Below are 13,707 nucleotides of genomic sequence, written 5' to 3'. Positions count from 1 at the left end.
ACTAACTGAAAGACAGAAGTTGGTAGATGCATCTGAGGAAGCAGGCTCAAATCTAGGAAAGTTCATGCTACCAACTTCTATCTTTCAGTCTCAAAGGTGCTGCAAAATCCCTTTGCATACAAAATGTGGTGGTGCCTCTCATTTTGCATTCTGGTTTTCCTAACATAGCTATGTCTTTTGAATACCACATTTTGTGACAGTGAGTTTCACAAATTAATTATGTTTCATTTGTGTAAAGTGGTTCTTGCTTTTATCTGTTTCATTGCTCATCCATTTTGATGAATATCACCATTTCAAAAAGAAAGGGAGAAATCTCTTTCAACTTTCTCCATTATGCAAAATGTCATAAACGTCTATCATATCACTGCAGTGGCACTGTTCTCCCTAAACTATGAGCCTATACAGACCGTCCTGAAAGGCCGGCCTGTGGGTGGAGTCAGTGTGCAGTGTACTGACAATGCATGCAATGACTCCACCCCCAGCACATCATGATGCCCTGTGCCACTCCAGACAGTGCTCAGCATCATCACACACTTCCAGCGCTGCATCCAAATGACGCAGCGCCAAAGGGGTGCTATACAGCCATGCCACTGTGCCTATGGTGCCCTTTAGAGGGTGCAAAAAGGAGCTGCTTTTTGCAGCTCCTTTCTGCACCCTTGGAAGGCTGGATTGCGGCCGTGGCATAAGGTTGTTGCGTCCCTGATCTGGCTGTTTGTACAGCCCCTAAAATGTTCAAAATGCTTTGAATTTTTTTTCCTCCAAGAGAAAATACTCTCTTTGCCTTGTCTGGTACATTTCCATTTCTCTGATGTACATTTGAGATAACATGTGCAGAACTATACACAATATTTCAAATCCAGCCACACTATAGATTAACCAGATATGATACTGGCCATTTAATGTTCAGGCCCTTTTGTACTTACTCTTTCCCACAAGAACAAGAACAACAGCTGGTGGGGGACTATAGCTAAGAGGTGATCAATGAGAAATACGAGGATGCTTTGGGGATCCCTAAGTTTTCAAAAGTACAAAACATGTAAAACTCTGAAGTGGTAATAAAAAGCTACAAAATGGAACAAAAATAATACCAACAAAGACTGAGCATGATCTGTAGACATAAAATGAATATAACTATTCTCTCTCTCTCTCTCAGCATGAGACCCAAACTGTATATGTGAGCCTGGGGTCATGGTAGTGAATTTGCTTCAGTATGATTATTTACCATATTCTTCCTTATGTTGAATTTCATACTTCTTTCATTTATCCATCTATATATTTTCTATACATTTTTTATGCAGGGAGAACACTATCCAATGGATTTTATCAGGTTTCTGAGGTGCTTAGTATGTTTTAGTTTAGTACCTTCCAACCCCCCCCCCCCCCCCGCCCCCATCTCCCTGGCCTATGGGACTATCAGATTAGATAATGCAGAATTTCTCTTTACTCTTTTTGTCTCCATTTTCTCCTGTGACCCTGTGTGACCAGATGTCATAACCACAAAGGAGGGGAAGGCACCCCAAAATTTGATAAAAAATTCAATAAAAATGAATGACATTATTAAATAAAAAACACTAAGATAAATGTAAATTCATGTTTCTTAGTCCTGCTCAAAATGAAGGACCTTTTGGAATTCCTCTTGGACAGAAGGTTGAAACAGAGGACATTCCCTGGAAAAGGAGGACTCCTAGTCACTCTGCCCATGACCACCCTTTGTTTTGCTGTTCTTACTGCTGTGTTCAATCCTGTTGTCACCATTTTGAGCACCTGAAACACTTCCACTGTCATCGTTATACAACAAGTTGTTGAGGGCTATAATGCACTTCATTTATTAAAAATGCTATGAAAATTACTACTACTAATTATTACAATCTGCCTTCCATATCCATGGATTCTGCATCCATGGATTCAACAATCCATGGCTTGAAAATATATATCTTAACAAATCCAAAAAGCAGACCTTGATTTTGCCATTTTATATAAGGACCACCGTTTTACTATACTACTTTATATAATGGGACTTGAGCATCCACAGATTTTAGGATCCACAAGCAGAGGTGGGTGATTCCTGAAATCTAACTTCAATAGATACCAATGGCCCACTGTGCTCAATACATCTCTAATGTGCATTTCTGGTATTACATTATGTAATGTTCTGCAAGCCCATGCTCCATTCAGATCAGAGACAGTTATGAAGGGTGCAGCTTAATGGTGTTTGTTCTGCACTTTAGCATGACAGCATCAAGCTATATCAGTACCAAAACATGTATCAGTGAAACCTGTATGCTTTGGGAAGCTGACTACAGAGAATGCAACTTTTCTTTTAATCAAAAAGCCAGTGTCATTCTTTTTCATGGATTCTTATCTCACCTGAAGCCCAGCAACATTCCAGCTTTCTGTCTAGGTTTTGCCATAATCAGCCAATTTTATTTTATGAAGATATCAGATTCCCAACTTGTAAAAATAAGAGGAATAATATACATCGATAGCTAATTCCCTTAGGCTAATATTTGTTGTGTCCAGAATGTCACTCACTTCTAAATTAATCTTTCTGTTACCAACCCATTGCTAGCCATTTATTTTTGGCCAAGCATTCGAAACTAGTTTATTAAGCTGAGTAAGTGAGCTGTCTAATTTTATGAATTTATTTTTTAAAGTCTCTTATATTATTTTTTGGCTATAATTTTTATTAAAATGATACACTGGGATTATAAATTATACTTTGGTATTATGCAAATTATACATATGGTATCATGCAATGAGGAGAGGCAGAATGGTATAATAGTGGTTTAAGATTTTGGACTAGGGTTCATAGAGACCATAGTTTGAATGCCCACTCATCTATGGAAACCTACTGGGTGACTTGGGCAAGTCACATTCTCTCATCCTGGGAGGAAGACAATAACAATCTTACTCTGAAGAAAACTTGGCACACACTCCCACCCATGATAAGTTGCCAAAGGTTGCAGTTGAATTGAAGACATATATGATGAAATGTGCTATACAGATATTTTGAATCAACCAATAAATAATGATCAAGCTTTATGAAATTAACAAGCACCAATTTTATGCTTTGAGAAGGAATTCAGTTTTGCTGCTGCTCAATGTTATCTTAAGTGGGATTAGCTATGATTTAGAAATTGTTTGAACTACTCTCAAAACAAGAGATACTTCAAATCACATTTACATAGGAAAACCACCATTTTCTATTTAAAATTGATTGCACAAAACAAAACATCAGAACATCACACCGATTTCTAGTTGTAGTTATTAATTTTGTTAAAAGCATCTCTGATTTTAGTTGTAGACTGGTCTAAAAAGTACTGTGTGGTTTTTTTTGGAAATCTATGGCACGGTACAGACAGCCCCAAAGGGGCGGGTCTGTGGCACCCCTTTTATCTCCAGGTTGGGAGCAGGGCACCCTCACTGGCAGCCCTGCGTCCCCAATCCGGAGTTTTTCCAGGCCATGGAGAAGTGGCAAAATGCTGCTTCTCCATGGCGCAGAAAAGGGGTGTCCTTGGGGCTTCATGCCCATGGACACCCTGGGAGCAGCAGCCATGGGAGAAAAGGGCTTCCCGGCCCCTTGCTCCCTGGCATCGTTCCTGCAGCCATTTAGTTGCTTCAGGAACAATGCGGCGCCCAAAAAGAGCTCCATTTTGGAGCTCCTTGCTGTACCACGCGGCAGCTGGGCTGCTGTAAGTGGCCTGGGGCAGTGTGGAGATGTCACATGTCATCATGGCGTGGGGACAGGAGGCTGCTATGATGACGCCGCCACCACATACTAGGGTTGGGAGCGTGCGGATGCTCCACCCCCGCACAACCCTAGTATGTGGCCAGGCCGGTGCAAAGCATTGGTCTGGAACGGGCCACAATGCACTTTTATGTGGCTCTATTCAGTGGTTGCTACCAGCAGATAATTATTGGACTAAAAGGCAAACTAGGTGTTTACTGAGTCCTGTTGGTCCCATTTTAGATAGCTGTACACGTAATTCCCATTTAGAGGCAGATATAATTGCAAACATTAGATTGCTTGTAGCTGTAAATGACTAGAATATATTAGTTATGGTTGATGTTGAAGATCCAGAAGTAGGTTCCGACACATACTGTACAATCTGTTGACATCAGCCAGTAAAGCTTTTACATTCTTAGCTGATATTCATTTGTAGGGAAAAGAGCGGGGTTTTTTTTTTTAATGATCTGAAGCTTCATTTTTAACGAAGTATATGAGGTTCTAAGCACAAGAACAGTCATTACTTTCTACTATATAGCCTACCTCTGATCCTTCACTCACCCATTCTCTTATTCTGGGAATGACTTTTGGGGTAACAGTGTGGCCAAAATATCTACTGCAGGGCTGGAGACAATGCTTTTTTATTTAAAAAAAACAAAACTAATTACCATATAGGTTGAGCTCACACACAAGCTGAGAACAGTCTTCTAAAAATTCATGGATTCTACTGGGTCATCACACTGAAAAGTCTGAGCATAATTCAAGCTGTTTGCCCTGTCCTTTAGGCAGGGAGATCCCAAACCTTTCCAGCTGCGCTAAGTGCAAAAGGAGACAATAGCGATCAAAAAAAGCAGCTTGCAGTATAAAATGTCCTAAGTCGGTCAAGGATGAAAAATGAAAGCTTGTAAAGATGCAGAACATGGCAGTGGTCTTTATTTATACACTCAATATATTCTATAAAAACAACAGACAAAGAACCCACCTAGAACAGTTTGCAGGCATTATCCTTAGGTCTATTTACGTCTGATTTAAAAAATGTATTCTGTGGGTAACTCTAGTAAAATTGAGTTACTGAGCTACTGGATAAGGAAATAATTTATCATAATATTCAAGACTCTCTAAAATGCTACAAATGGGATATTTAGAGAAGCTGCAATACATAAAACCAGACAAAGATCTGTGCCTATATATAATGCTTTCATTTTGTAACAATATTTCTGAAGTTAAAATGATCTCAGTTATGCACAAAGAAAAAAAACTGGCTCACTCCTTACACATATTTATTTATTTAATTTATTTATATGCCACCTTTTCCCTGAATGGCTCACTCAAGATAGCTCACAAAGTAATAAGATAAAAACAATACAGTTTTAAAACACAATTAAAACCATCACATTAAAATAACAGGTTTAAAAACAACATAACATCATAAAAAGCATACAGCTTTATAAGTTCAAGCACCTTCCCCTCCCATAAGAAGCTTCCCTGCCTCTCATGGACACAGCTAAAAATGCCTTCTTCTTTGATAAAACACTGTTACATGCTGTCAAGTCACATAATGGGAACCCTATGAATGAGAGACCTCCAAGAAGTCCTTTTGTTGTGTTGCAAACTCAGAGCCATGGCTTCCTTGTTTGAGCCAATTTACCTGTAATGTACTCTTCCTCCTTTCTTATGGTCTTCCACTTTCTCCAGCATTACACATTCCAGTGGATCTCACTTGCTGTATTGTGTGTTTTGCTGATGTTCTGATACTGGCCAAATTGACTCGATATGTAATCAGTCAATGTAATTCTGTCAGTACTTTCCTACTTCCAAGTATATTGGTTAGCCACATCAAAATTTAGCATGCAAATGGATCTTGTACAACTTTGAGACTAAGTGTGTGAAAGATGTAGCATAAGCTTTCGTAAAATAAAAAAAGTTTAGTAGTTAAGCAATATACCTGACAGCAACATCCCATAAGTACTGTACAAGCCTATTCAGAAAGAAATACCAGAGTTTAACTTACTTATCTCCAGGTACTATGTCATTAGCCAAGTGGACTGAAGTCTTAGCATATTTGTTTTTGAATCACTTGGCTAATGAAATAGTTAACACTTAACTGGATGAAGAACTGCAGCTTTGTATGCAGTAGTTTCTCTCCCCCCCCTCCATGTTCTCTGATGCAAACTTTCCTGCCTGGAGGACTACTTCATTAGTAAGTGACTACTAGTACTGAAAATAAAAGCAGAGAACTTTAATTTCATGTGTCACTCTGCTGCAGAGCCTTTTCATTTACCATCTGGCTAGACTAATTATTCTTCTGAATAGCAGAGATACATCTGCCACATATCATCCTTAACATGGAAAAATATAGTCCTCTGCAGGAAGCAACAGAGAAAGAATTCTTTGAACCCCAGTGGTGTTATTTTTGGATGTGGTGCTGGGGAACTGAATGATATCAAAACAGTCTTTACCAACCTAGTCCTGTTTTTATTGTAATGGCTTTGAAGTTTCTGAATTAACAAGTTTTTACTATTTCTATTGCATTGGTGGTGGCTGTTTTTGTTGTGTGTCTTCAAGCCATCCCCAACTTATGGCAACCCTAAGGCAACCCTATCATAGGGTTTTCTTGGCAAATTTCTTCAGAGGGGGGTTGTCATTGCCATCCTCTGCGATGGAGAGACTGTGACTTGCCCAAGGTCATCCAGTGGGTTTCCATGGCTGAGCAGGGATTTTTACCCTGCTCTCCAGAACCCTAGTCCAAAATACATTCACTTAAGAAAAGTGAGCTGTATTTCTCCTTTACCAGACTTTCCTTCTGCACAGAAAGGTCTTCTTTTCTTCTTCTTTTTTTAAGAATGAAAAAGTGTGTTTTCTCAGCTCAGACGGGATTTCACAAATGTATCATTGCTAGAAACATAGAAATCACAGACAGTACAGACAGTGCATGGTTTACACACATGTGGGAAGTAAAAGTAGAAACCATCGTCAAAGAGGAGTGGACAAGCCCACAACAACCATGCAGATACATAAGAGAGGATGCTCTGGCTTTTCTTAATATGGCCTCTTCAACCAAATAAAATAAAATTATTTAGTCTAATTAATAGCAAAATATAAAATGTAGCATATTGCCCCACTATGTCTGCACTAAGGAATCTAGGTTCCAGGAACTATTTTTAAATGGATAGGTGGGTGGATTTTTATGGATGGCACTCAAGAAACAGCTTCAGCCAGGAATAGCTTCTTTTAGCTTAGGTTGGTGAACAAACTATACCTTCCTGAAAAAAACCAAGTCTGGCCTTAATACATCTGGATTGAATTACTGGAATGTGTGTTCTACCTGGGGCCTGCTTTGAAAAATCATTTGAAGCTGTAATTAGTTGCAAATGCAACAGCTGAAATGCTGGTTGGTGCTCATTTCCATCATAGTACCAAATCCCACTCCTCAATTTTCACTGAATGAATCAGAGCACAGATAATGAAATAGGATCTTGACAGTAAACCAACAAAATAAATAAATTGGTGTGAGGTCTATATTAGATGGGTGTACTGGACGAGATAATGAAGGAAAGTTTATGCGAAAGGGGATAATTTACCCATACCACCAATTATTAATGTACAAGCATACGTCAGGTAACAAAACCTCTGACAAAAAAAGTTCCCCTTTATAGTCTTTTTGCTCCTCAGTCCCCCCTCTCCTCCTCAGCCTCAGAATGGCTGAATATTTTTTTTCAGCATTTGCATTGGGAAAATGGTGGAGAACTAGAGAAACGCAGACTTTCAATTTCAAGTCAAAGCAGTCTGTCTACCATAAACAATGTAATAAAGCTTGATCTGGGAAAGAACAAGATTCTACTCTAGCTGATCCTACTGCAGCTGTTTGTGCCTGTCTACAGCAGGTAAGGTAAACAGTAGCTTTCCCCATGATTCCTTACTGAGTATGCATGAACAGCAAAAAGGAGAAAAAGGGGGATGCAGACTAGCTTGACACCCCAGCTTCTGCTAGCATGTTAAAAAAGCACAGATTTATAAATTTGGCCACCAAAATGGAAACCATAAAAAAGTGGGTTAACCTGATTGTTTCATTTCACATGTACATGTTATTAGTTTGGAATAAAACATTTGCTGTTACATGCTGAAGTGCTTTTCTTTTCTTTTTTGGTATAGGAATCTATTCTCTCCATGTTATTTCTACCTCTGGCACAATTTTTTTTGTTGAAGTGATGTCCAGGAACACATCTACTTTGTTAAGGAATTATATCTGTATTAACTTTCTATCTGCAGTTATGCTAGAATGAAATAGAACTGAAAGGAGACATTTTGATTTCTTTAAGTGGAAATGGCCTAGTGGTCTTATTTCTAGCTCTATCATACATGGTCATTTCCCCAGAAAGAGTCAAGTTCAAGGTGGCCTTCTAAAGAGATCTAGTGCTTGATCTTGACTCTTCTAATTGTTTTCTTGGGCTGTGAATATGTTAGTTTCCAATCTGCTTCTAGATGTGTACTTGCTCCCAACATTTTCAGTCCCTTGCAAGGGCTGTTGCAGGACTGTTCCATTATAAATCAAGGGTTGCTTTTATTTTAATTGGTTAAATGAAGCACATGATGGTCTATCTTAAACTGGAATCAGTTCACCAGATGATGTTTATCTGAAGAGGCTGAAGAGCCTTTATTTTGTTTTTTTAAAAAAGACACAGCATAACATGTATTGAAATTTTTCTCTTGATTCTCATAAATGTATCACTGAAGGTCATCATTCCTCTTCAGATCAAAAATGAGGACATTTTCTTCAACGGCAGCAGGTTGAAAGTTTCTCTCTGCAGGACGGTCATTTTTGAACTGCCATACTCTTCCAAAGTGATGGCTGGAATTGTGCAAGCTACACAGATGTGCAGATACAGCAATGGCGGCAAGAATCACCAAAACCGATAATACTATCAGGATTACAATTCTACGAGATGAGACTGGAAAAGGACAAAGGGGAATCTTAACAGCAATTGATGCACAACCACATACTTGAGTTTATTTGATTAAAATGTATCAAAGTTATTATGAAGCGTACCTTTCACAGATTGTATTGTAATCTCATGAAAATCTGAAATATAATAGAAAATTAATGACTAATCACAATAGTGTGCAAAAGTTATCTTATATAATGTACTGCTTACATGGTTATACAGAGAAGGAGTACTCTGTAATCAACAACATGCAGTAAGTTCCAGATTTTTAAATTCCATTTATCTGTTCAGAAAATGTTGTGAACCAAGGAAGATTTGACTTTTAAAATGATTGTGTTTAAGGAAACATTGCAATGAAAAGTCTCAATTCTCCCACCAGCCATGTGCTCTTGATTTTTATTAATCTTATCATTTTAGAGTTCCAGTTTTATAAACATACTGGCACTTCAGCCCTAAACTATTTACCAGTACTTGGAATAGAAATTATAATCGCTAAGTTCCATGATAAGATCGCACAAGCTTTTAAATCCTTTACCCTAGAAAGGAAATTAAGGATCATTCCTGAGTGATAATGTATTGCACAAAGTGATAAGAAAATTTGGAAAAAATTAAACTGGATCACCTCTCCCATTAAAAAACACCATATTATTCAGAGTTTCAAGTATATGAAAATATTGGCACTCCTAATCTATTTAGTTGGAATAGAAATAATTGATGTTTAATTTTCATGATAGGAAAGCAACATTCTGAAGGGGGATTGGGGCCATGGCAACCACACACCATGGCCCCAATCTGTCTTGAAGCTGCCCCAAAAACGAGTGGCAAAGAGCCATTCCTTTTTTGGGTGGCTAAAAGCTGGGTTTTCCCGACCATTGTGGCTGGAAGCCAGCTTTAAGGCACTTTGGCAGCCTGTTGTGTGTAAACGTTATGCTGCTGGAGTGCCTGGAAGATGACCCACGTGTGGGTGGCTGCCCGCCTTGGAGCCAGCTTCTGGGCATGTTGGAGTATGCATCATCTGTACAGCACTCCCCCAAGATGCTCCGAAGCTGGCTTTTTATGCTGGTGTGTTTTGCCCCCAAATCTCATAAATCTACTGCCATAGAAAAGAAATTAAGTTACATTCCTGTTGCGGAGAATGTATTATGGAAATGCATGAAAAATCTGGGGGGAAATGGAACTTATTTTTTTCCATATTGTTCTCACAGAAAAAAAGGTAAATCTTTGCTATGAGTTTCCCACTGTGGACTGCAAAACATGCCACTCTGTGTTCTAAAGGAACTACCATGGGATCAATTAAACATTTAGAGCAGTGATCACCAGCACTATGGTAATTAATGGTTTTAAAGTAATTAACTGCATATGATTACAGTAAAAGCAAAAGGAAGAGTAGTAGAATATAAATGCATATGTTATTTTTAACACAGGTTCATACCTGTGTGGGTTTTACATACAAATCCTTTTCTTTCTTGGCAGGATGATACTTGCCAGACTCCATCTGTGGCTCTCAGGGCAGTGCATGAATTTCCTTTTGTCTGGCCCAGCAGAGGTTCATTCATGCCCCAGTTTGAATAATGAACTGGAGAACCATCCAACCAGACTATTGTACTGTCTAAGGGTAAAAGTAGTGAAATCATTATACAGTATAGCCTATGCTCTGCAACAATGTATAAAGAAGTTCTAATTGTTATTTCATCTCAAGACACTGCTTATGTAAGAACGGAAAATTCATGTAAATTTCCCAAGAAACATTTCTGAGCAGAATGCTAGATTTCTATCAGTTCTTGCCCCAAAACTGAGTGGTCCTGTGTTAAAGAGGTATGGGGAAGGTCCATGTTGTATAATGACTTCTAGGAGCAACTGTGGATAATAACTGCTGGCTGGGTCACAAAAAATTAGCTATATTGGAGGTGTCTGCAGAATAATTGTGAAAATTCAACTATTTTGGGAATTCTTCTACCATTTCGCTCCTCCATTAATATTACTTAATGCTCTAAGTAAACTAAATGCATTGTGATGGAATGGGATATAAACTAAAAAACAAACAAAATTGTTCCCCAAAACACAAACTAACTTTTAATTCAGATATTATATTATTCCTTTGAATTCAGGCATTAGGTTATTTATCCAAAATAACTTTTGAAAATTACATAAACCTCCAATAAGACTATAAGTGGAGTAAAGTAGAATATAAATATCTAAACTGATATTAAAATGCACAAAACAGAAACCGTTTCTGGCCTGAATACCAATAAATATTAAGAATGTTAAGAATTTTGCAACTGTCTTCCAAACAGGTATAGTATGAAGCCTATCTTAAGTACATGGGGCACAGAGACAAGGAATGCTGGCCTTAACAATATCTCTGTTTTCCTCCCTATCTGGTAGGACTGGAATGAAGAGTTGCTAGTTTATGGCAAGCTATGCATCTAAGCCACTCCCAAATAACCTACAGTAGAAGAAAGCAAAAGAAAACAATGTTAGCAAGTAGAAGGGTCAAAGATTGAGAAGAGACAAAAACTAGCTTCCCCTCTAGGGCACAAGCACAGAGCATACTAGCTCAGTGATTTAAGTGAGGAATTAGCCTATTACAAAAGAGGAAATGGAGGAGGAACTAAGTGGTCACGTAATAATGTGGTAAAGTGTAGGATGTTGCATTTGTTTGCACATAATAGGTTAACAGTATATCAGCTAACTAAAATTTCTCACACATGCAAAATTATGCTAAAAATTCTGCAACACAGTCTCCAGTCACACATGGAAAGAGAAACCCCAGAGATGCAAGTGGGGTGCAGGAAAGGAAAAGGCACTAGAGACCATATTCCAAACATACAATGACTAATGGAGTGCACCAAGGAATTCCAAAAGAAAATCAGTATGTGTTTTATAGACTATAGCAAAGCCTTTGAATGCATAGATCATGAAAAGCTATGGAATGCTCTTAAAAACATGGGAGTGCTACCACAGCTCACAGTCCTATGAGACATCTATACTCAGGACAAGAGACAACTGTTAGAACAGAATAGAGAGAAACAGAATCACCCTATTTGCTCAATTTGTATGCATAAAATATTGTATGAAGAGCAGGTTTACACTTGGAAAAAGAAGGAGTGAAGATAGGAGGAATATCAACAATCTAAGATACACAGATGACACCACACTACTAGCAGAGAACATCACAGACTTGCAGCAATTACTAAAAAGGGTAAAAGAAGAAAGTGCAAAGGCAGGCTTGCTACTGAACATAAAGAAAACAAAAATTATGACCATGGGAGATCTACATAAATTCAGCCTAGAAAATGAGAAATTTGAAATAAACATTTTCTGTACTTTGGGTCAAACGTCAATCAGAACGGAGATTGCAGCCAAGAGATAAAAAGAAAATTAGAATGAGAAGAGTAGACATGAAAGAACTAGAAAAGATCCTAAAGAGTAAAAGTATAAAACTGAGCACTAAAGTTAGAATCATCCAAGTGATTGTGTTCCCCATCGCCATATACAGATGTGATAGCTGGACAATGACCAAAGCAGATAAGAGGAAAATCTATCCATCTGAGATGTGCTGGAGAAAAGTGCTGAGGATATTGTGGACAGGCAAAAAGATGAACAAATTAGTCCTTGAACAGCTTGAACTCTCCCTGGAAGCCAAGATGATCTAATTGAGACTGTTGTATTTTGGCCACAATATGAGAAGGCATGACTCATTACAAAAGATAATAATGCTAGGAAAGTTGAAGGGAAGCAGAAGGAGTGGAAGACCATACGCTAGATGGATAGACTCTATTAGGAAGGTCACGGGTATGAGTTTACAGGTCTAAGCAGAGCAGAGGAGTCTTGGAGATGTCTCATACAGAGTTGCCATGAGTTGGGGTCAACTTGAAGGTAGTTACAGCAACAACAGCAGCAGCTAACATTCTCTCAGAAGAAGCTGCATGCCATTCCCTTCCTCTTTACTCAAGAACATATTAAGAGCCAAGCTTAATCAGAGATAAGGCCTTCCTAGTCCTCCCAGTTTCCTTTAGTGGATCACTGGAGTTCGCAAGCAGGGTATGAGCATGACAGTACCTTCTTTCTCCACGCACTCATGTTTTCCAAGAAGTGATACTGAGAGATAATACACACTCTGCATTTAGAAAGCCACAGATAGCCTTATCTCCCTGCTGAATTGTCTAATCACTTTGGAAGCCATAAAAACTGATGGTCATTGTTGTTGTTGTTCTGTGGCTTCAAGTTGTCTCTGACTTATGACAACCCTAAGGAGAACCTATCATAGGGTTTTCTTGGTAAGATTTGGTCAGAGGCAGTTTGCCATTGTCTTCACCTGAAGCTGAGAGGGTGTGACCTGCCTATGGTCACCCACTGGGTTTAATGGCTGAGCAGCGAATTGAATCCTGGTTTCCAGAGTCATAGTCCAGCACTCAAACCACTACTCCATGCTGGTTCTTGGTCATTATTACTTCTTGTAAAATACTTACTATCAGTGAGAAACTGGATATTCAGCCAAATCATTTGAACCAAAGATCTCAAAAGATACAGTTCTTCCAGAACAAAGGTATTTTCATCTTCATCTTTAATAGTTAGAAGATGAGAACCTGAAAATGAATACACACCAGATCTGCTGCTTCATGCTTTTGTTCAGTTATAAGGACCATTTCAAAATTTTAGGTTTAGGTGTTCTTATTATGTCTACTTTATACTTAAATGTACTTCAAAATGTACGGGAAAATGACAACAAGCTATTGCAATGTCATCTGAATGCTACACATTAATCAAGCTATTAGATTGCATACTAATTACTTATTTACTGTATTTCTACATTGCCCTTTGATGGAAGCTCTCTGGCTGGTTTGAAAAATAAAGTATGACAATAAAGTAAACAAATATAATATGTGAAATTGATCCCTCTGAACCCCCCCCCCAAAAAAAAAACAAAGTAAAGATAACAACAGAGGACAACAGTAGTGCAAAGGTATAACACAGAGACACACACCACCTGAAAGATGAACACCAGCAAAAAAACAACCCATAAAATAGACTGAC

The 13,707-nt window shown here is 38.4% G+C and overlaps 1 protein-coding gene across 6 annotated transcripts in view; it reads right to left on the bottom strand.

The window, feature by feature from the left end:
* Window positions 1-8,350: 8,350 nt before the first annotated feature.
* Window positions 8,351-13,707, bottom strand: part of PLA2R1 (phospholipase A2 receptor 1) — a 72,898-nt gene continuing 67,541 nt past the window's right edge. For 3 of the 6 annotated variants that reach the window (XM_042445249.1, XM_042445250.1, XM_042445253.1), the window contains 4 exons: window positions 13,143-13,259; window positions 10,103-10,279; window positions 8,775-8,807; window positions 8,351-8,676 (listed from right to left, as the gene is read on the bottom strand). In XM_042445249.1, coding sequence (XP_042301183.1) covers window positions 8,453-8,676; window positions 8,775-8,807; window positions 10,103-10,279; window positions 13,143-13,259 — 551 coding nt within the window. In that variant the 3' untranslated portion in view covers window positions 8,351-8,452. Of the gene's footprint in view, window positions 8,677-8,774; window positions 8,808-10,102; window positions 10,280-13,142; window positions 13,260-13,707 lie in introns of those variants that run through there. The other 3 variants (XM_042445252.1, XM_042445251.1, XR_006101383.1) reach the window with 3 other exon arrangements.

The sequence above is a fragment of the Sceloporus undulatus genome, chromosome 1, assembly GCF_019175285.1.
Source record: "Sceloporus undulatus isolate JIND9_A2432 ecotype Alabama chromosome 1, SceUnd_v1.1, whole genome shotgun sequence".
In the NCBI taxonomy this organism is placed as follows: Eukaryota; Metazoa; Chordata; class Lepidosauria; order Squamata; family Phrynosomatidae; genus Sceloporus; species Sceloporus undulatus.
This window is presented reverse-complemented; position numbering and strand designations above follow the sequence as displayed.